General features: G+C 27.7%; 2 protein-coding genes across 2 annotated transcripts; both read right to left on the reverse strand.

The window, feature by feature from the left end:
- Positions 1–1465: 1465 nt before the first annotated feature.
- On the reverse strand, positions 1466–14193 carry LOC145973661 (cytochrome P450 4C1-like). Its single transcript, XM_083103193.1, has 13 exons — positions 14081–14193; positions 12858–13153; positions 10618–10727; positions 10294–10384; positions 7699–7884; positions 6395–6488; positions 5775–5877; positions 5514–5619; positions 5135–5241; positions 4987–5055; positions 4573–4741; positions 4213–4392; positions 1466–4138 (listed from the first exon to the last, which is right to left on the reverse strand). The coding sequence occupies exons 2-13, from the start codon at positions 13009–13011 to the stop codon at positions 3972–3974; spliced, it is 1536 nt and encodes a 511-aa protein (XP_082959319.1). The 5' UTR covers positions 13012–13153; positions 14081–14193; the 3' UTR covers positions 1466–3971.
- A 2461-nt stretch (positions 14194–16654) lies between these two features.
- On the reverse strand, positions 16655–25232 carry LOC145973662 (cytochrome P450 4C1-like). Its single transcript, XM_083103194.1, has 12 exons — positions 25140–25232; positions 23905–24147; positions 23277–23386; positions 22942–23032; positions 20598–20756; positions 19220–19313; positions 18592–18694; positions 18320–18425; positions 17968–18074; positions 17401–17569; positions 17039–17218; positions 16655–16966 (listed from the first exon to the last, which is right to left on the reverse strand). The coding sequence occupies exons 2-12, from the start codon at positions 24056–24058 to the stop codon at positions 16902–16904; spliced, it is 1338 nt and encodes a 445-aa protein (XP_082959320.1). The 5' UTR covers positions 24059–24147; positions 25140–25232; the 3' UTR covers positions 16655–16901.
- Between the last annotated feature and the right edge of the window lie 604 nt (positions 25233–25836).

Here is a 25836-nt window from a genome sequence, read left to right on the forward strand (position 1 = left end):
CTTTAGAATGTAATGAACAAGTGCGTGATTCTCTAAGACGTAGGGCTGAAAGATGCGTGAGAGTGAATGGCAATCACATAGAGCACCTCCTCTAATGCTGAGTCAGCATTAAAATTTCTTGTTTTTTGTAAAAAAAGAGTTTTTATTTTGTTATCATACATTCAGTTTCTTTACTTCAGTTTTTTTATGGAAGATAAATGATTACATTTCATATTAAAATAAAAATTGTTTCTTTATCTCTCTTTGTTTATTTTTTATTTTTTAAGGCACATAGAAAAAAGATATCCCCATTGTACCCCACTCTCCCCTACTCCTTTGTTCATTACATTCTAAAGATGACACGACTAATAAGAAAATGACAAAGAGCTCAAATAACAAAATAGCTTGTATCTTTGAAGATATTAGTCTTAGGACCCATGTTAATTAGACCTTTTCTTCTTGTTTTGATTAATACTACCTGCTATCAAAATATGTGACCCTTTTTTTTCAACACCCTGTATATATATTTATAGGGCAGACCGGGGGCAAAGGTAACAGCGTCATGAAAATAACAAGCCTCTTACTAACCTACATAATATGTTGAATATAATTTTTACTATACATATAGTCAAACGCGTACGCTCCGATTCCCTTTCTTTTCAGCTAATTGTTGTAGAATGATCGCGTCGGTTGCATATGCAGGAGTGAAATTAGTGTATTTACATTATTCATGTAAGTATTTTGTGTTTTATCTATGCTTAATTAAAGTATATATATCGACGTAATTATTTACCGGTGCATTCTTTTACAATGTGTTTATAAATTTTTATAGTTGATTTGGATAAGACTTGAATCATATTTAGATTATATTACTTCTATTCTAAAAAATGTGTCTAAGGACAAAAGTAACACTCTGTGGACGAAAGTAACATATTGTAAGAGTTGGTCACATAATAACTGTACCAAAGGCGATTCTTATTATGTATGCCATAATTGTGATTCAGAATAGAATAATAACCTTGTGCCTAGTAATAATAACTTTAACTTTATAATTGACATTGAAAATAACTATATTTATAGTAATTACAACTATTTCTTTAATTCTTTCTAAAAAAGGTATATTATGTCGAAAGTCTCGAAGTGTATCGTTGCTTCTTTTTTTTGATACCGATATGTGCGTTGCGATTTGCTTCACTTATATTATTTGCAGTTGACAAATTAGCTAATTTTCAATTTTGACAGTTTGTGTAAAATAAAATAAAATTATCAAAAATAATCTTATCTTAAGTATAATCCCATACAACTCCGAAAGATTGCAAAAACGTTACATAGACTTAACATTGAAACATTGTAATATAATAGTAATATTATGCTACAATGTATTTATAATATTAAAACGTGTTTTGCTACAAGTGCAGAACGCTTCAAATTTTATAAATAAACTTTTAAAATATAAAAAGATGTTTAAGAAGTATAAGAAAAAAAGTCTTTGAAAAACGTCCATTAATTTTATTAATTATTGTTTATTAAATGTTTTTTATAAATACTTATCTCGATAATATATGTACAATTATCTTGCATACACTCGACATCAGAATATTTTAATACGTACAATAAATGGACTACTTCCCATTTACCCATCCAATTGAAAAAAATCTGTTTAATATTACGAATCCCAACGAGGGATCCTCTCCTCAAAAATAATTTGTTTAATAATCTGGATCTCTCGTTGGGATTTAGAATATTAAATAAATCAAGTCAATGTTGTTCTAGTCAGTATTATAAATATTACATATCATTAATCATATATATATATATATATCATTAATAAATATCATTTATATATCATTAATCTAATGACTCGATTAGTTCGTGTCATTAAAGAAGATTGATATTGAAAGCAACATGATAATAAAACGAGATGTCACTTCCACGCCAAAAATATTGTTGTTGAAGTGTTTATAGTGCATATGTATACATATAAGTGTATATATTGTTTAAGTCTTCTTTTTTTCTATAAAAATAATTATATAACTTTTGAAAATTACGTTTATTAGAAATACAAGAATTACAAAGTTATATTCTTGATTTATCATGTTTTGAAATATTAAAAATGTTATATAATAAAGATATATGTGAAAATCATAGAAACTAATCAAGCGACGCGGTAGTATCGTGATGCCAAGTACATAACAATAAATGAACCGGACCCGACCGTTGAGAGTCACTATTTTCGACATATCAGGGCGTTATCAAATAGTTTATCCCGAATTTTTTCATAAATAAACTTCCGATTAAAATATCTCAGAAACTAAAGTCATAATAAAAAATTTAACAGCAATTTTCTAATACAATATTGATGCAAATTTTCGATTGCGACTTTTGAGTTTGAATAAAATTGGTGCTATCAATTCTGAGGTATGATAATCCTGTACCAGTTGTGACATTTTTCAACATTTACACACATACTCTTGCACGCACACATGCAAAGCGATTTTGTCTCTAATGGCAATCGCAACATTATGATTTACGATTGTAAAGGCCATCACACATGAAATTGCATAGCTGCATATGCATAACATAAGACCATGGACCAATGAGCATTGAGTATTATGTTATGTAAGTTAATATGGCGACTTAATACTCGATGCTCATTGGTTCATATGGTCTTATGCAATTTCGTGTGTGATGGCCCTAAAAATTTATTAGCAACTTTCACAAAACATGAGTGGTTGTTTAGTCAATCAGAGCTCAAATAATTATTTTATCGATGCATCAATGGTTATGATAATCAATTGTCTTTTGTTTAAAATGATAGAATATATTATTATATTTATTTATATTTATTATTCTATTTAAATTTATTTATATTTATATTTATTTAGATTTATTATTATTATTATTATTATTATTCTAAGCTATTAAAATTAAAAACATAATATTAAAATTAATTAATTAATATTTTAAAATTGACTAATCTTCCTGTAATTTAATTTAATTTATTTTCCTTCATTTTCTTTCAATCATTCTGATCTTCGCACATCTCTTCGCACGCTCTTTTTTATTTTCTCTTATTCTATACAATTCTCTCTTTCTTTCTCTTATATTCTCATATTCTCATATTCTCTTTTTATTCTTTTCCAATCCTTTTCATTTTCTCTCATTCTATATAATTATATAATATATGTATAATATATAATAATCTCATTATATACACTGCTTACTACATAAATTGGCCAGGAGAATCCATAAAGGAATCGCCGCAAAAAGTTAATGCTCTGAAGTCTTTCTTGGTATTTCTCAGACGTTTGATAGAGTCTGGCGAATTGCAATATAAGATAAAACAAAATCTATCAATCTGTTATTTTACTATCATATTATCCTACTATTCTACAAGATAAAACAAAACCTGTCAATCCATTATTTTAATATTCTACAATCTTACCTTTAAGCTTGATATTTTATGAAACAAGACGCGGTCTCTCAACTTTACGGTGTAATTCCTCAGAGCAGCGTGCTTGGCCCAGTGCTGTACTTACTATATACTGCGGACTTAGTAATTATAAATGTCCGTGTAATGACCGCAAAATACGCAGATGAGACAGCCCTATTGACAGTCCACAAAAATCCAACTGTAGCTTCAAAAATCCTACAAAAAGGCCTTGACTATTTTAATCCTGAACAAAGATGTGGCGCATCAAGGCAAACGAAGTTAAATCGACGTATGTAACTCCTACTTCTTGCAGAGATCACTTTCTAGTCAAATAATTATTTTTTAAATAAGAACCATATTGATTTTTAAATTTTAAAAATGTTAAAAATTTTCTATATTTTTGTTAGCAAACAATATCTATCTCTATATTTTTATAATTAAATATAATGTTCATATACAGTGTGTATTTTGTTTATAATTGCATATATAATATATATAAAGATTTTCCCGCAATTTGCACATCTTACATTCATATAGTATTTGAGTTAGTTTTAAACGGCTATTTGCATTTGATGGGGATAAATCTGATATGAACCGGATGAGAAGGACGAAGTATTATATCGGTCCTCAACTGAATATTCTTCAAATATTCAACGGGCTCCAAATAAAAATTGTGCACCAAAGGAGCTATCATAGCCTTCAATTCCAACATGCCGAATCGTTGACCTAATAATACATAAAATTCAAAGTCTGTCAAAAACTATCAGCATGAAGAGAAACGAAAATCACAACCAATTCACCTATGCAATTTCTTGGTCCTGCGCTGAATGGTAAATAGGAATAAGGATGACGATTCCGTATCTTTTCGGGCAAAAATCTATCTGGATCAAATACTTCTGGATTTGGCCAGAAATTAGGATCTCTGTGAACCCCGTAAATATTAAGATGTAAGTTCGTTCCAGCAGGTACAATATATGAATCTGAAAAGTATTACAAAATTTAAAAATTTAAAATAAAAAATTAAAAAATTTCAAAAATAAGAATTTTTTGAGAAAAATAAAATGTACATAATATTGTATTTTTAAAATGTAATATAATATATTAAATTTTAAGTTCGATAATATATGCTTCGTGTTATGTGACATAAAGTGATTAATTACGTAGTTTTACATCTTCCGCAGTATTTCGAAATATTAAAAACACGCTGGGATACAAACGTAGCGCTTCTCTTAAACATCTGTCTAAATATGATAAATTTTGCAATGATTTCATGGTAAGTTTCCCTCCGTTCTCTTGCATCACGGTATTAACTTCAACCCTCACACGTTCCTATGACATCGATAATAATAATTAAAATATATTTTTCAATTTTTTTTATATGCATAAATATAAATAAATTTATAATAAATCAAAATATATTGTTCACATTTGTTTTGAGATGTTTTAATTTTTTCGGAATTTTTATATATTGATTTACGTATAGAAAAATACACTGTAAAGAAAAACTTGATATTTGTATTACTTTAAATAAAAATTGCAATTTAAATAATATATCATAAAATATTGAGATGTACCTGAACATCTTTGTGTTCAGCTAATAATAACAAAGCAAACATTATGCCCGCTGCTGTAGTATCATGACCCTGTAATCAGATCATCATATTGTTTTATGTGCTTAGATAATATGTACAAAAAATTAAAAAACATATTACATATGCGTACTTCAAACATGAAAGTATCGACTTCCTCTCTTATGTCCAAATCAGTTAAAGAACTTTCTCGAGATGCGGCTATTAAAAGGTCCAACATGGCTAGCCGTTTTTTTTTAACTAGAAATAAGCAAGGCATATTAACGATTATCACATTTTTGTATATCACGCTTTAACTATATATAACATTGTTCTCGTTTAAAATTTAAACTTCCTTACAAATAGTAATTCTTAAAAATAGCAATAATTTATTTTTATATCGGACATATAACGCATCATTTCGTGTCATTATATATATATTTAATGTAAATAGTTTAATTTAGTGCAAGTATAATTTATAATTTTACATTGCGAAATTGAATTTAAGTTAGAAGCTCTGATTTCTTACATACTTCCAAATACTTCGACATCTTCTGCCTCGGTCTCTTTTTCATCTTCAAGATTCTTTAAGAATCGATTATTTGTGCAATCATGATAAAGTTTTCTTTCCGCGATAACCTATACACGAAATATTTAATTTTTGTATTAAATAGCAAAGGCATATTGTATTACATTATAAATATTAATAATGTAATATGTTATTAATATTATGAGATTTATTGTAATTTTTAAAAGTGTTTGAAGGACTTGAGATAACATGACTTATAACGTACTTTCTCTGTAAATCCATGCAATATCTTCAAGATTTTTTTTTGTTTTCTTCCTTGTGGCGTAAGTGAGAATACTAAATCATTAACCAACCAAGGCCTTAATGCTCTAAACCGAAATTCATTAAGTTATATAATATCAATAATAATGTTATTATTTTGTAAAGCCTTATTTAAAGCCATCATGAAGTAATAGAGTAATCTTAACTCTAAATAATCATAGATTATAGACAATATATGAAAAATTTAAAACTATGTGTGAAAAAGTTATGTAGATCCTTCTAAAAGCATTGTATTTTCGTTTTAGCTAAATATTTTTTTATCAAAGCTAAATATTTTTTAATCTACAAATTTTGCCCACACAATTCATTTTTCTTAATTTTTCAATAGTTTCAAGATTGAAAGCAATTCGAAATACAACATTTAATGGAGCATGCACAATACATTTTAATTGCCAATTACGGGCTTAAACAAATCAATATTTAACATTCATATAAACAGTTGTTCACCTTCACATGATTGTTTAATAATCAATCTATTTTTTAAAATGTATAGCTGTATCATTATAATGAAGGATCATAGATATGTCACACAATTATTTATTATACTTTCAGGTATTAAATTACCTATAAACTATCAATTCAGTTATTTCGTGAATTGCATTTCGATACTGTTGTTGGAATTCGCCGAATTTTTCCAGAGAGACGCCCATGGCAGTTTCTAAAATGTATTTATTATACAGAGTTTCCAGAAATCGTGGACATAAAATGCACAGTATGATTGTCCATGCCAGCAGAAACAACTTTTTCCTTTGGCAAAAGTGCATTTAAATACTACTATTTAAACGGTAACAATTAATTAAATTACGCATAAATCACAGGAGTGGTGCGCGCACAGAGTTTTACTATATTATTAAAGATTTTATAAAAACTATGCATGATATTTCAATATCGCTATTTTGAATACAATTTATTTAATAAAAGAACATTTTCTAAATGATATCACTGAAATAACGTTTGAAAATAAAATAAATAGATTAGATGACATGTGAATAATTTTGAATACAACGTTTTTAAAAAAAAGTAAACATAAAATAGCGTACAGGCTCAAGCGCCATGTAGCCGTACAATTGGCAAATAGCTCGGGTTTTTCGTGCATGCGCAATAAACACGGCCTTAGTAACGTATTTAATATAAATAGAAAGATGTACCGGTGAAAATAAGAAAGTTTTTTTTTTTTAGAAAATATTGTACGATTAGCGATATACATATATATATATATTTATAAGTATATAATTATAAGAAATTTATTAAACTTGAACAAAAAAGAATTTGTTAAACAAAACACATTTCTTGATAATATAAATAAATAAAAAATATTTTTTATAGAAAGTATGGGAATCATATATTGTCAATTCCACAACTTAATTGAACTTAAAATCGCAAATTCAAAATAATAATCACTATTAATCACTCAATTGAAACACTTAGATGAGTTTGCTTAAGTCTGCCAAAGTCTATCCTCCGTCTATAAATTCATACATCGCACCATATCTGATTCAACTGCCTATCTGACCTAGAGCACTCATTCGTTAGCTTAAAGTTGTTTTTATTTAAAAAGTAGTATTCAGACAAATTTTTGCCAAAGGAAAAATTGTTTCTTCTGGCACGGACAGTCAAGCTGTGCATTTCGTGTCCGTCCATTCTGGGACACTCTGTGTCGAGATCGAACAATCGAAGATTATTACGAGTGAATATTTAATTGATACCTTTGACAATAAAAAATCGAATATTATTTATTTTCATTGTACCGTTCATCGTATGCGTGTGTGTATCTACGTCGCGGTATGTGTGTGTGCGTGTGTGTGTTCATGTGATACTTCGTGTAGAAACAAATTCTTTTCTTAAGTTATAGTCATTTAGAATATTACCGCATATCGCGTTTAGGGTATATTCACTAATAAATGGTAATAAATCCTTTACAACTGTGCCTCCGACATCCTTCAAAGATTTTGTCATGCAATCACTTTCCTTGATCAAGATATCAACAAACTGATTTAATATATTAAAATGGAATGCAGGAGTTAATATCTTTCGCCGTGCTTGCCATTTAACGCCTGAAACAAAAACAAGATAAAATTATGCGATAAAATACAAATACTGAAATATAAGATTTATACATATTATAGTATCTCTCTTACAATTAGTTTAATGTTTACTGCCCATTATTAAATAACAATATTATTCTACGTTTTTCTTTTTATATCGCAAAATTCTTTTATAATCTTTTAAATATATCTTCTCATAAAATTATTACAAAAGGTAAGTATTGAAAGTATTAACTTGAATTTAATTATTATTTTGTAATTAAATCTTTATATCAAAAACAAATTGCAGAAGGTTAAAAACCAAGCGCTGATGTACGAGCGTAACAAAATATATGCAATTATTATCAATAATTCATATTAAATTATAATAAATCAAATAAAAGATCGAGATACAAACGTTTCGGCCTAATTCAGGTCCTTGTTTCATCAATGTCAATACAAAAATATTATAAAATATGAGCGAAAGTATCATAAAAAAATATAAAAACATAAATAAAAATTTAAATCTGTATAGATTGATAAATAAAAAATATACTAAAATTTATTAAAAATGTCTGTCACATAATGATGTTTGATTTACATTTGAAAATTTTTAACTGAAATATCTTATAGAGAGATCATCTCTATTATTTTTAGTTACTTGAGAATATATGTATTTTCGGCAAAATTATCTCTCGATATGATTTCATTTGCAGGTTTCTTTTAAATTTATTAATTTATAAAACGAGAAGTTATATAAGTTATATTATATAAGTTCACCATTTAAGAAAGATAATATTTAAATCTAATTGTAATATTTCATTGTAGTTATTTGATTTTTTTGTGATAGAGATAAATTGATAACAAACTTCAGTGCAACCGAAATAATTATGTATTAAATATTTCGAGTGAAAGTGAGAAAAATTATTTCAAAAGGATGTGAGTCTTATTAAAATTGAATGTGTTTGTACAATGCGTAATTTATTTGTCACACGAAAATTCTGTTACTTCAAAAAATCATATTTGCGTCACCTTCGACCGGATTTATTTATTTTTATTTTTTACAACTTTAACGTTTCGACCGGTATAGCAATTCTTATTATTTTTTTATTTATTTGGTTCATTATTTGTTTTCAACTTTGCGTTATTATGTTCACACAAGGGGGTATTAAGGGAGTATTCTAGTCTAAAAGCCGAAATTTTGTATAGTATTTTCGCAAATTTAAAAAATAAAAAGTGTGTTTTTTTTGGATGCGGTTTTTCTCACCGCATCCCAAAAATTTATATGTACATACTTGAAGTATATTTCAAAATTTTTTTACTTAAAAATAATTATAAATAAGTGCGGTACACAAATTTGAATAAGATAATAAAAAAAAATTTGGCTCCAAAGTCCATGGCTCTTATGATTCTGGCTGTTCTGCTTCTAAAATCTAAAACAAAAAAACCAGAGAGATGTTTAATTAGTATGAGTTTGGCTATAGATATCGAAATGAAGAAAATATTGAAAATTTAAAAAAATGTCATTTAGAAAATTAAATTTCGATTTTTGCCATTCATTTTCACCATTAAAAAGCTGTAAAAATTAAAAGAATAATATTTTGACTTGATTTTGGGAGGGGCTTTAACTATATTTATGCTGAAGATGTGTACATATTTGATTGATCAACTCATATCAAATTGATCAACCGGTTTTTGAGACATCATAAGATATAAGATATCATGAGAAGCAAAAAAAGTATTTACAGATTTTCACATTGATTACATAGAGATAATTTTACTTACAATCAAGCTAGTGCAGGGCCATACAAGGGACCTTTCTCCTGCTAATAAAAGTTTTACTGAGCTGTTCTCTCTTCCCTGCGATTTAGTTTTTCGTCTCTAACGAAATCAGTTGAACGCCGTTTCGAGCGGGTAATACGAGCTTCGTTCCGAGAATTTGCATCTTTGCTTGCTGTGACCAATAGTGACTCATTAAGTTCGTAACTTTCAAAATCGATATAAATCCTTCATTGAAGATAATAAGAAAAGTTGCTATACTTCAATCTTTGCTCCAGAATGAAGATGTTTTGGAGCAAAAGTCCAAAAGTCAATAAATTCAAAAAATTTTAGTTGTTATTTTGTGTTTCTCTTAAATAACGTTCCAGCAATTCACTAGCCGAATCTAGCCGAAATATAAATGCCGACACAATGCTCTATTGTGCACCGTGCGGCCCGAATGCCGAGTGCGCGCCGGAGATCGCTCTCTACCGGGGAGCTATAACTGTGCTATAACTGTGTCAATTTTGTAAATTGGAAATCTTTTTGTAGGCATATTTTTCATATCAAATACTTGCAAAATATCCAAAAAAATCCGACTCGCTAGACTAGAATACTCCCTTATAATATACGACAATAAACTGTAATAAAAAAGTTTGTATGTTAACAGTGTTATGTTACCTGTACTGGTGAGGAGACCTGTGCCGAACCAGGGATGTAACATATTATAAAAACGACTTTTCTCGATGTGCTTAGTGCTGCTTAATATCTTCTAAAATCACCGGAAACATTTATTTATTATAGCATTCAATCTCAGATGCACAAATAATTTATTAATTGTATCTCATATTTTAATCTAATCTGTATAGATTTCTGTATCAATCCTTTTTATGTTTTTAAGAAATATTTTCAGCAAATATCTTCTTGTGAAATACGAGATTCCTAAATCTCTAGCTAAAGTAATGTCTAAAAAGAATTAAATATTTCCAGAAATTTCCATATTACCTCCAGATCATCTGGATGACGGATAGACACAACAAATTCGAATAATCCCCATATTTTCATAATAGGATAATACTTATCATATAGTGTACACAATAATTTCCATTGTTCCACTAAAAAATATATTATAAATATCGATACAGAAATTAAATAAAATTAAATAAAATTGAATAAATTTGAAAATTATTTCGAATAATAATAATTAAAAATTAAATCAAAATTGGCAAATTAGAAACGCAGCGCAGTAGTTCGAGTGCAAGAAAGAAACAACACTTCTTTCCTTCTGATTATTCGTATATTTCAAATTAAATATAATTACACTAACAAAAGCGAACGTTTTGGATGATCTTTTAATCCCCCCTCAGTTCAATGCGATAACGCATTAAATTATAAAATATCTGTCTTCGATATATAACGTTAGAATAACGTAGTGTAGATAACGTTAAATTATATCTCGCAGATATCTGGTACATTTTACATTATTTCAAATAATCCTTCAAATTATTGTACAGTAATGTGCCAATGTGTTAAATCCATGGTCTGTAAACTCCTTTGTTAGTATTTGTACCAGCGTTAGTAACGCCATCTAGAAGTCTGCTTTCAAATAATATGAACTATCTTCCGAAAAAATCAATATACTGGATCAAAAACGATAGATCAAATACGCTTGAAGACATGTGTTACAATATATTGTTGTCAATTGTAGTGTTAATTAATTGTTTAACATTACAATTGACAACAATACATTACATGAGACTTTATATATTGCTGTATGAATCTTTTGGCATTATGTTTTTATGACAAAACTACGAAATTTATCTAGGCCGAAATAAAATAAATCTCGTGTGATGATCGCTAAGAATTCGTTTAAATTGTTCCGAAAATCATTATTGATATGTAAGGTATTGAAATATGAAGAGGGTTTTTCTAGGGATGGTTCTCATTAAACTCTAAATTTGATTGATTCTTGGCTAATAGCAATCTCAGATGTTCTCGTATTACATTGAAAATGTAAGCCAGAGGATAACCATTGTCCAAGAGAATGCTCATTATCATAGATCAAAGTTTTTTTGATGAAATCTGGGATGTGACAATAAAAAGGCACGATATCCATCAGTCCTACAATTATTCCTCTCTTATAGCATAGTGGATGATTCCATTTATAATTTAGATATCTCCCAGAAAAAGTGGTTTTATGATCTCAAATTCAATTAAATTATTGTTCGCGACTATCGTAACATCGAAGAAATTAAATTTATTATTCCTTCCTCCATAAACTGAAATCTCGGATGAACAGAGTTGAAGATATCCAAGATTCCATTGAACATGGAAAAGGGAACCGCCAAAGATGTATCATCGACATACCTGTAATAAAATAGCAAATTGAAAGAAATATGTCCAATTTCATCTCAAGTCCAATTGAATCTCAAGTCAACATGAGAGATACACAACGATATATCATTATCAATTTGTAAAAGCACAGAATCTGATGAGTCATGTTTATGACTAGTAATTAAAATGTAAAGAGTTAATTTACGTATATTTCGTATATTGCATAAATTACGTATATTATGTAATATTTCTTTGTATTCATATATTTTCTTGTTAGATTTACTTGGGATTTAACACATTGGCACATTACAATACAATAATTTGAAGAATTATTTAAAACAGATATCTGCGAGATACAATCTAACGTCTATGCGTTCTAACTTATCTACGGGTCAAAGGCAGATATTTTTATAATTTGATGCGTTAAACACTTATATAATACCTTGTAATGCATATTGTTAATATCGCGCTGAAGAGGGATCAAAAGATCATCTGAAATGTTCATTCTTGTTAATGTAATTATATTATTTAATTATATTTAATTTAAAATATACGAGTAATCAGAAGCAAGGAAGTGTTGTCCCCTTCTTGAGCTCCAATTACTGCGCCGTATCTCTAATTTGCCAATTATGATTTAATCTTTAATTATCGATTCAAAAATTTTAGTGCTAATTTTATTGTTATTTTTAATATTAACGCATCTTAATCTTGAAAACAGACAAATAATAAAAAAAAATTAATTACAAATTATTATTCCAAAGGGAAGTGCTCAGATATGTAATCTGTATGCAATAATCTTGGTATACGTTTAGAGCAAAGGATTTATAAATTTAATATTTTTGCTTGAATGTATGCACGAATGACGAGTCATTTGTCAATTAACGTAAATAGAGTATAAATTTTGTACTTGCCTGCTGAAACTTGGAATAGGAATGAATGACCAAAAATCGGAATGCTCGGAGATCCCGGTAAAAGATGAAGAAGTCGTCCATTTCTTCCATAATGTACGTAATAATAATATATCAATAAAATAAACATGAATAATAACAATATACTTATAAACATCGTTTCTTTACGTTGATATTCTTAACTGTTAAATTAAGCTTCTTCTCTTTATTGTTTCTTTAATTCTTCACACGTGTCACAAAATAAGTGGTATTAATTCTTCGACAAAATTGTAATTATCTTGTGATTCTAAATGGTAATCCTAAATAGAAAGAGATATAAAGAGGGAGAGAATAATAGAAAGATCACTGAAATGCGTTAATCGTATATTTTTTTATAATTAACTTTTATTTATGATTAACTTTAAAGATTCATGAAAAAGTATGATAAATTTGTTCATTATTTATATAATAAAAATATGTATGAATCCAATAAAAATATTTTTAATTTTTTGACCATTACTTGCAATTGCTTTTTATTATAAAAGATAAAATTTCGAGAACTTATTGCAAAATCATTAATTAGGGCGAGTATTCCTTATCTCAAGAGTTTTCTTTATATCAATTCTTATATTAATTCTTGTCGCAAACATTTAACATATAAATTGTTTTTAGCATTTTAGTATTTTAGTTATAATTTTATTTAATCTATAGCTGTATAAATGTATAAAAATCTTAAGCGATTACATCACAACATATCCACTTAAAATTCACTTGTATGCAAATCTTTGTTCGAAAATATTTTAGATCTATAAATAAACTTTTATTGTTTTATAAACAGAGTTTTTTGTTATAAACCAAAACTATTTAATGTAACATTCGCAAATTGAGTCAAAAAAAAGAATTATTTTATTAATTTTTATTTGATTTTTATCAAAATCATTATTCTATTATATTGTGTTTTTATATAATATACAAATTGTATAATTATCGTGATTTTTTAAAAGAATTTCTCTTTCTGTTTTGTTATGTATCTAATTGTTAAACATATTTCTATAAAAATACTTCTGTTATAATATATATTTAATAAAATTATAACAAAAAAAATCGTATAAAACTGACAGCTTGTGATATTTGAAAAATTTATATTAAATATTTATATTAAAATTATGCTCTTAAAATAATTATAGTATTATTAACCATTGTTGGGATTTTGCAATAGTATGATAAAATTTTATTTTATATATTACCTGATAAATTTTCTAATAACACGATCAATTAGAACACTCAAATGTTTAAAATGCAATTGTAAATCTCGCCAAGCAGATATACATGTCAGCAAAACGAATCTTCTTGAACTGATAATGTAAATGTCAGACTTATACTTATAGCCGTTCATCAGCTCAAGAGCATATTAATATTCAGAATTTTATGTTTTGATATACCGACGGTTGAATAATTCCACTTTGCTTAACGACACAAACGCACACACACACATACACACACACACGCACGTGTGTATCATTAATTTATATATATATATATATATATATATATATATATATATACAGGGTGTCCTAGACCACCCGTACACCCCTTTTCTTTCAAAAACTAAGCATTTCAGAGAAAAATGTTTCAGACAAAAGTTGTTTGGTTTCGAGGGGGCCATAAGATGGTACCATTGGTTTGACCTTGAAGAGTCATTTGAAGGTCACGTGAAGGTCACTTCAATTTTTTTAAATGGAATACCCTATTTTTGCACATTCTTGTAGCTCATCTCGAGAGCTTTCCAAAACACTATAATTAAGTTAGTTTTCATTAAGTACTTTCCTAGTTATGAGGCTTGAAATAATTTCTTAATTTTACGTAAATCATAAAATATCTTGAAAAATATTCATTTTTCGATTATCTTACCTTAATACTTTTATGTACAAAATAATGAGAGGAATCAATTGGTGTAAAGAAAATACATAGTTGTTTTTAAGAAAAAGTATGGAATTGTTAATTGCAAATTACAGAATATTTTAATACGTACAATAAATGGACTACTTCCCATTTACCAATCCAATTGAGAAAAATCTGTTTAATATTACGAATCCCAACGAGGGATCCTCTCCTCAAAAATAATTTGTTTAATAATCTGGATCTCCCATTGGGATTTAGAATATTAAATAAATCAAGTCAATGTTGTTCTAGTCAGTATTATAAATATTACATATCATTAATCATATATATATATATATATATATATATATATATATATATATATATATCATTAATAAATATCATTTATATATCATTAATCTAATGACTCGATTAATTCGTGTAATTAAGAAGATTGATATTAAAAACAACATGATAATAAAACGAGATGTCACTTCCACGCCAAAAAAATTGTTGCTGAAGTGTTTATAGTGCATATATATGTATATAAGTGTATATATTGATTAAGTCTGCTTTTTTTCTAAAAAAATAATTACATAACTTTTGAAAATTACGTTTATTAGAAATACAAGGATTACAAAGTTATATTCTTGATTTAGCATGTTTCGAAATATTAAAAATGTTATATAATAAAGATATATGTAAGAATCATAGAAACTAATCAACCGACGCGATAGTATCGTGATGCCAAATACATAACAATAAATGAACTGATCGATTGTAAAAATCCATTAGCAACGTTCACAAAACATGAGCGGTTGTTTAGTCAATCAGAGATCAAATAATTATTTTATCGATGCATCAATGGTTATGATCAATTGTCTTTTGTTTATAATGATAGAATACATTATTATATTTATTTATATTTATTATTATATTTAAATTTATTATATTTAAATTAATTTATATTTATATTTATTTAGATATATTATTATTATTATTATTATTATTATTATTATTATTATTTTTCTAAGCTTTTAAAATTAATACCATAATATTAAAATTAATTAATTAATATTTTAAAAGTGATTAATCTTCCTGTAATTTAATTTAATTTATTTTCCTTCATTTTCTTTCAATCATTCTGATTTTCGCACATCTCTTCGCACGATCCTTTTTATTTTCTCTTATTCTATACAATGTTCTCTCCTTTTTTCTCATATTCTCATATCTCTTTTTATTCTTTTCCAATTTTTTTCATTTTCTCTCATTCTATATAATTATATAATATATAATAATCTCATTATATACACTGCTTAGTACATAAATTGGCCAGGAGAATCCGAAAAGGAATCGCCGCAAAAAGTTAATGCTCTGAAGTCTTTCTTGATATTTCTCAGACGTTTGATAGAGTCTGGCGAATTGCAATATAAGATAAAACAAAATCTATCAATCTGTTATTTTACTATCATATTATCCTACTATCCTACAAGATAAAACAAAATCTGTCAATCCATTATTTTAATATTCTACAATCTTACCTTTAAGCTCGATATTTTATGAAACAAGACGCGGTCTCCCAACTTTACGGTGTAATTCCTCAGAGCAGCGTGCTTGGCCCAGTGCTGTACTTACTATATACTGCGGACTTAGTAATTATAAACGTCCGTGTAATGACCGCAACATACGCAGATGAGACAGCCCTATTGACAGTCCACAAAAATTCAACTGTAGCTTCAAAGATCCTACAAAAAGGCTTTGACTATTTTAATCCTGAACAAAGATGTGGCGCATCAAGGTAAACGAAGTTAAATCGACGTATGTAACTCCTACTTCCTGCAGAGATCTTTCTAGTGAAATAATTATTTTTTAAATAAGAACCATATTGATTTTTAAATTTTAAAAATGTTAAAAATTTTCTATATTTTTGTTAGCAAACAGTATCTATCTCCATATTTTTATAATTAAATATTATGTTCACATACAGTGTGTATTTTGTTTATAATTGCATATATAATATATATAAAGATTTTCTCGCAATTTGCACATCTTTCATTCATGTATATTTGAGTTAGTTTTAAACGGCTATTTGCATTTGATGGGGATAAATCTCACATGAACCGGATGAGAAGGACGAAGTATTATATCGGTCCTCAACTGAATATTCTTCAAATATTCAACGGGCTCCTAATAAAAATTGTGCACCAAAGGAGCTATGATAGCCTTCAATTCCAACATGCCGAATCGTTGACCTAATAATACAAAATTCAAAGTCTGTCAAAAACTATCAGCATGAAGAGAAACGAAAATCACAACCAATTCACCTATGCAATTTCTTGGTCCTGCGCTGAATGGTAAATAGGAATAAGGATGACGATTTCGTATCTTTTCGGGCAAGAATCTATCTGGATCAAATACTTCTGGATTTGGCCAAAAATTAGGATCTCTGTGAACTCCGTAAATATTAAGATGTAAGTTCGTTCCAGCAGGTACGACATATGAACCTGAAAAGTATTATAAAATTTCAAAATTTATAAAAATAAGATTTTTTTGAGAAAAATAATATGTACATAATATTGTATTTTTAAAATGTAATATAATATGTATATTAAATTTTACGTTCTATAATTTATGCTTCGTGTTATGTGACATATTCAAAAACATGTCAAATAAAGTGATTAATTACGTAGTTTTACATCTTCTGCAGTATTTCGTAATATTGAAAACACGCTGGGATACAAACGTAACGCTTCTTTTAAACATCTGTCTAAATATGATAAATTTTGCAATGATTTCATGGTAAATTTCCCTCCGTTCTCTTGCATCACGGTATTAATTTCAGCCCTCACACGTTCCTATGTCATCGGTAATAATCAAAATATATTTTTCAATTCAGGATTTTATACGCATAAATAAAAATAAATTTATAATAAATCAAAACATATTGTACGTATTTGTTTTGAGATGTTTTAATTTTTTTGCAATTTACATATTGATATATATATAGAAAAATACACTGTAAACAAAAATTTGATATTTGTACTATTTTGAATAAAAATCGCAATTTAAATAATATATCGCAAGATATTGAGTTATACCTGAACATCTTTGTGTTCAGCTAATAATAATAAAGCAAACATTATATCTATTGCTGTAGTATCATGACCCTGTAATCAGATTGTATCAGATCATATTGTTTTATGTGCTTAGATAATATGTACAAAAAATTAAAAAACATATTACATATGCGTACTTCAAACATGAAAGTATCGACTTCCTCTCTTATGTCCAAATCAGTTAAAGAACTTTCTCGAGATGCGGCTATTAAAAGGTCCAACATGGCTAGCCGTTTGTTTTTAACTAGAAATAAGCAAGGCATATTAGCGATTATCTCATTTTTGCATTTCGCGCTTTAATTATATAACATTGGTCTCGTTAAAATTTAAACATTCTTACAAATAGTAATAATTTATTTTGATAGCGGACGTATAGTGCATCATTTCGTGTAATTATACAGATATTTAGTGTAAATAGTGCAAGTATAATATTTATAATTTTAGATTGCGAAGTCGAATTTAAGTTAGAAGATCTGATTTCTTACATACTTCCAAATACTTCGACATCTTCTGCCTCCGTCTCTTTATCGTCTTCAAGATTCTTTAAGTATCGATTACCTGTGTGTTCATGATAAAGTTTCCTTTCCGCGATAACCTATACACGAGTACGATTTATTTAATTTTTGTATTAAATAGCAAAGTATTAGCATATTGTATTACATTATAAATATTAATAATGTAATATGCTATTAATATTACAAGATTTATTGTAATATTTAAAAGCGTTTGAAGGACTTGAGATAACATGACTTATAACGTACTTTTTCTGTAAATCCGTGCAATATCTTCAAGACCTCTTTTTGTCTACTTCCTTGTGACGATAGTGAGAATAATAAATCATTAAGCAACCAAGGCCTTATTGCTCTAAATCGCAATTCATTAAGTTATATAATTTCAATAATAATTTTATTTTGTAAAGCCTTATTTAAAACTATCATAAAGTAATAGAGTAATCTTAACTCTAAATAATCATAGATTATAGACAATATATGAAAAATTTAAAACTACATATATGTGACGAAAAAGTTATGTAGATCCTTCTAAAAACATTGTATTTTCGTTTTAGCTAAACATTTTTTTATCAAAGCTAAATATGTTTTTTTATTGCCCACATAATTCATTTTTCTTAATTTTTCAATAGTTTCGGGATTGAAAGCAATTTTAAATAAAACGTTTAATGGAGCACGCACAATACATTTCAATTGCTAATTACGGGCTTAAACAAATCGATATTTATATTAACATTGATATAAATAGTTGTTCACCTTCGCATGACTTTAATAATCAATCTATTTTTCAAAATGTATAGTTATATTATTATAATAATTTTAAAGATCATAGATATGTCACACATACAATTATTTGTTATACTCTCATATATTAAATTACCTATAAATTATCAGTTCGATTATTTCGTGAATTGCATTTCGATACTGTTGTTGGAACTCGCCGAGTTTTTGCAAAGAGACACCCATGGCAGTTTCTAAAATGTATTTATTATACAGAGTGTTCCAGAATTCGTGGACATAAAATGCACAACATGATTGTCTGTGCCAGAAGAAATAACTTTTGCCTGTGGTAAAAGTGCGTTTAAATACTACTATTTAAACGAGAACAATTAATTAAATTATGCTTGAACCAGGAGTAGTACGCGCACAGCGCGCGTGTCACTACATTATTAAAGATTTTATAAGAACTACTCATGATATTATTCAATATCGCTATTTTGAATACAACTTATTTAATAAGAGAACATTTTCTAATTGATATCACTGAAACAACGATTGAAAATAAAATAAATAGATTAGATAACATGTGAATAATTTCGATTCCAACGTTTTTAAATATTAAAAGATATACATAAAATAACGTACAGCCTCAAGTGCCATGTACGCCGTACAATGTTGGCAAATAGGTCAGATTTTTCATGCGGACGCACGGTCTCAATAAAGTATCTAATGTAGATAAAAAGATGTACCGCTTACCCGTGAAAATTTTTTACGAACGGTAGCGATACACCTTTTTGCTTATGTAAATATATATTTATATGTATATAATTATAAGAAATTTAATTAAACTGGAACAGAAAAAGATTCGTTAAACAAAACACATTTCTTGAAAATATAAATAAATAAAAAATATTTCTTATAGAAAATATGAGAAGATATATACTTTTAACTTCTCAATTTTACTGAACTTAAAATCACAAATTCAAAATAATAATCACTATTAATCACTCAATTGAAGCAGTCAGATGAGTTTGCTTAAGCCTACCAAATTAACTTCGCCTATAAACTGATACATCACTGGTTAATCGTCATTACTACGCGCGAAAAATCCGACTCTGCTAACACTCATGTATACGCATCTGTCGTATCTGAGCTTCAAGCTTAGAGCACTGATTGGTTAGCTTAAAGTTGTTTTTATTTAAAAATTAGTGTTTAGACAAATTTTTGCCCAAGGAAAAAGTTGTTTCTTCTGGCACGGACAGTCAAGCTGTTGCATTTCGTGTCCGCTAATTCTGGGACACTCTGTCGAGATCGAACAATCCAAGATTATTATGGGTGAATATTTCATTGATAGCTTTGAGTATAATAAATCGAATATTATTTATTTTCACTGTACTATTATGTGCGTGCGTGTGACTACGTGAAGTGTGTGTGTGTGTGTGTGTGTGTGTGTGTGATACTTCGTGTAGAAACAAATTCTTTTCTTAAGTCATAGTCATTTAGAATATTATCGCATATCGCGTTTAGCGTATATTCACTAAGAAATGGTAATATATCCTTTACAACTGTCCCTCCGACATCCTTCAAAGATTTTGTCATGCAATCACTTTCCTTGATCAAGATATCAATGAACTGATTTAATATATTAAAATGGAACGCAGGAGTTAGTATCTTTCGCCGTGTTTGCCATTTAACGCCTGAAACAAAAACAAGATAAAATTATGCGATAAAATACAAATAATAGAATATAAGATTTATAAATATTATAGTGCCTCTTTAATTTAATGTTTACTGCCCAATCTTAAATAACAATATTCCTCTAAAAAAAACCTTACAAAGGTAAAAAAAATACGCCAAGTACATAAAAAATATTCTACCTTGTATGCATCTTTAATAAAAAAATTCCTTAAAAATAATTTTTTATAGTAATTTTCCCTCAAAAAATCATTTTCCTAAAAAACGAAATCTCAACAAATAATTTTCAAAAGATATTAAAAAATAAAATATCAAAACTAAATATGAAATCAATAATTACTATTAGCCAAGTACTTAAGAGTACTTTACTTTGTAAATTTGATATAATATTTGCCGTGAAATATCAATTTTATACAGTAGAGAATGTGTACGCACACACACACACAGACACACACACACACACACACATATATATATATAATTATAAATTACATAATTATATTCCACAAAATGATAACTGTCTATTCTCTTTATTAAGATTAATATATAATATGTCAAAATATATTATGTCTAAACAGATAATGAAAAAAATTTTACAATATTTTTACTTTTTGATGAATTTTTCACAATCCACTTGATTGTTGTTAAGTGTCACACACACAAGTCTGTGTTTTTATTATATAATAAATGTACTTGGCGTCGCGCTACACTACCGCGTCGCTTGATAATAACCTTTAATATGTCACTTCTCTTCCTTGTTCCGCACTATAGTTTTATTTATTTACTTATTTATTTATTATTATTATTTTTATTTTTATCATTTTTATTTATTCATTATTAATCTGTGTTTAATAACCTGACTGCTTAACTTGTCACTTCTCTTCCTTGTTATACACTATTCCGCACTATACATTAATAATTTCACACAACATATAACTTGTTAAAGCCTTTTACATACCGTATAACCGTATACGCACGATGTGATCGCCGCTTGAGGGACAAACTTGCTTTGCTTGTGTGCGTGCGAGCATACGTACGTGAGACTGAAGAAAATGCGGGATAATGTAACAATTTTGATATACGATCATCATTTCTCGGGATTGACTGCACCGATTTTATTCAAACTGGTCGCAATCGAAAGCTTATATTCACATTATGTAATAAAAGTGCCGTTAGATTTTTTCTTAAGGTCTTAGTTTCTGAAATATCTTAATCGAAAGTTTATATGATGTGAAATTCCGGATAAGCTACTTGGTAGCGCCGCGTCGAGAGCAGTGACTCTCAATGCTCGGATCCTGTTTTTTATGTACTTGGCGTCACGACGTTACCGCGTCGCTTGATATATCGTAAAATTCTTTTATAATCGTTTAAATATATTTTCTCGTGAAATTTCTAAGGTAAATGTTGAAAGTATTAACTTGAATTTAATTATTATTTTGTACTTAAATCTTAGATTGGTAAATAAAAAACATACTAAAATTTATTAGAAAGTTACGTAATGATGTTTGATTTAAAATTAAAAATTTAAGGGAGTAATCTAGTCTAAAAGTCGAATTTGTATGCTATTTTTGCGAATTTGTTTAAAGAAAAGAATAAGTTTTATTGGGATATAGTTTTCTCTCACATATTTATATGTACATACTTCAAGTATGTTTCAAAATTTTTTTACTAAAAAATAATTATAAATAAGCGCGGTATACAAAATTTAATAAGGTTATGAAGAAAAGTTAGTCCATCACTTTCATGACTCCGGCTATTTTGCTTAACTACCAGAAAAATTGCCATTTCAACAATCTTTACCAGAATGAAGGTGTTGTGGAGCAAAGTCCAAATCAATGCATTAAACGAATTTTCATTGTTATCTTGTGTTTCTGCTCCTAAACAATGTTCCAGCAATTCACTAGCCAAACCTAATCGAAATATAAATGCCGATACAATGCTCTATTGAATACTGCGCGGCCTGAGTGCCGAGCGCATGCCAGAGATCGTTCCCAGGTACTATAACATTGTCAATTTTATGAATCGGGCTAAATTTTCTTGCAGGCATATTTTCCATACTAAATATTTGCAAAATATGCAAAAAAAAAAGTCAATTTTTCCGCTAGACTAGAATACTCCCTTAATACACGATAACAAATTGTAATAAAAAAGTTTGTATGTTTTCATATGCTAACATTATTATGTTACCTGTACTGGTGAGGAGACCTGTGCCGAGCCAGGGATGTAATATATTATATGTACGACTTTTCTCGATGTGTTTAGTGCTGCTTAGTATCTTCTAAAATCACCGGAAACATCTAGTTATTATAGCATTCAATCTCAAATGCACAAATAATTTACTAATTGTATCTCATATTTTAATCTAATCTATATAGAATTTTGCATCGATTCTTTTTATTTTTTTAAGAAATATTTTCATGAAAAATCTTCTTGTGAAATACAAGATTCCTAAATCTCTAGCTAAAGTAATGTCTATGGAGTCTATAGAGAATTAAATCTTTTAAAAGAAATTTCTTTATTACCTCCAGATCATCTGGATGACGGATAGACACAGTAAATTCGAATAATCCCCATACTTTTAAAATAGGATAATATTTATCACATAGTGTACACAATAATTTCCATTGTTCCACTAAAAAATATATTATAAATATAGTGATACGGAGGACTTGCATTTGTGACAATAATCGATAATTTATCGAAAATAGATGAGATGTTTGTTCACATATTTATATTTGTTATTATCAAGTGAACCGAGTTTGTTCTCGGTTGAGTCTATGTTTATGTCCTGAACAACCGAAGACATATTTATACATTTGAATTTCAAACCAACATGAGAGATACATAACGGCATACCGTTATTAATTTGCAAAAAGCGCAGAATCTGGTGAGTCATGTTTCTGACTAGTAATTGAAACATAAAAAATTAATGTACGTTTAATATTTCTTTGTATTCATATTTTTATTTGACTGGTTATATTTATTGGGATTCAACACATTGGCACATTACAATACAATAATTTGAAAAATTATTTGAAACAGTGTGCTTGCCAGATATCTGCGAGATACAATCTAATGTCTGTGCGTTCTACTAATTTACGCGTCAAAGACAGATATTTTTATAATTTTAGTAGAAACTTTTGTACTTGCCTGCTGAAACTTGGACTAGGAATATATGACCAAAAATCGGAACGCTCGGGGGTCCCGGTAAAAGATGAAGAAGTCGTCCTTTTCTTCCATAATGTACGTAATAATAATATATCAATAAAATAAACATGAATAATAACAATATATTTATAAACATCGTTCCTTTCTAACGAATCTAACGTTGATATTCTTGACTGTCAAATTAAACTTCTTCTATTTATTGATCTTCTTCTATTTCTTTGATTCCTGAATCACACATGTCACAAGATAAATAGTATTAATTCTCCGACAAAATTGATAATTATCTTGTCTAATTTTAAATGTTATCCTAAATAGAAAGAGACATAATGAGAGAGAATAATAGAAAGATCACTGAAATGCGTCAATCATATATTTTTTTATAGTTAACTTTTATTTATGATTAACTTTAAAAATTCATGGAAAAATATGATAAATTTGTTTATTTTAAAGGAAAAAAATATTATTTATGTAATAAAAAAAATATATGAATCTCCAATAAAAATATTCTTAATTTTTCGACCATTACTTGCAATTGCTTTTTATTGTAAAAGATAAAATTTCGAGAACTTATTGCAAAGTCATTAATTAGGGCGAGTATTATTCCTTATATGAATTCTTGTCGCAAACATTTAACATATAAATTGTTTCTAACATTAGTATTTTAATTATAATTTTATTTAATCTATAGCTGTATAAAGTATAAAAATCTTGAGCGATTACATCACAACATCCACTTAAAATTCACTTGTATGCAAATTTTTGTTCGAAAGTATCTAAGATCTATAAATATACTTTTATTGTTTTATAAACAGAGTTTTTTGTTATAAACCAAAACTATTTAATTAAGCATTCGCAAATTGTATCATAAACAAAGAATTATTTTATTAATTTTTATTTGATTTTTATCAAAATTATTATTCTATTATATTGTATTTTCATATAATATACAAATTGTATAATTATCGTGATTTCTTAATAGTGTTTGTTCTTTTGTTTTGTTGTGTATCTAATTGTTAATATTTCTATAACAATACTTCTGTTATAATATATATTTAATAAAATTATAATTTAAAAAATCATATAAAATCATATAAAACTACCAGCTTGTGATATTTGAAGAAATTTATGTTAAAATAATGCCCTTAAAATAATTATAGTATTATTAATCATTGTTGGGATTTTGCAATAATATTATAAAATGTTATTTTATATATTACCTGATAGAGCTTTTCTAATACAACGATCAACTGAAACACGAATGTTTACAATGCAATTGTAAATCTCTTCAAGCAGATACACATGTCAGTAAAACAAATCTTCACGAACTGATAATGTAAATCTGGGACCTATACATATAGCCGTTCAGCAGCTCAAGAGCGTACTAATAATCAGAATTTTGTGTCTTGAAATACAGACGGTTGAAAATAATTCCACTTTGATTAATGACATATATATATACATAGAGGAATCAATTGGTGTAAAGAAAACACATAATTGTTTCGAAAAAGAAATGTAATTTGCAATTAACAATTACATTTTTTTTCTTAAAAATAACTATGTGTATTCTTTACACCAATTGATTCCTTTCATTATTTTGTACATAAAAGTATTAGGGTAAGATAATCGAAAAAAGAATATTTTACAAGATATTTTACGGTTTATGTAAAATTAAGAAATGATTTCAAGCCTCATAATTCGGAAAGTACTTAATGAAAACTAACTTAATTATAGTGTTTTGGAAAGCTCTCAAGATAAGCTACAAGAATATGTAATAAAAAATAGGGAGTTCCATTTAAAAAATACAAAGTGACCTTGCCCTGACCTTGACAACGCCACTCAAGGTCAAACCAATGGTACTTTCTTATGTCCCCCTTCAAGCCATACAACTTATATTTGAAACATTTTTCGATTTAA

Source organism: Camponotus vicinus, unplaced genomic scaffold (assembly GCF_025532165.1).
Source record: "Camponotus vicinus isolate PSW18456_S1 unplaced genomic scaffold, iyCamVici1.0 SCAF_6, whole genome shotgun sequence".
Classification (NCBI taxonomy): Eukaryota; Metazoa; Arthropoda; class Insecta; order Hymenoptera; family Formicidae; genus Camponotus; species Camponotus vicinus.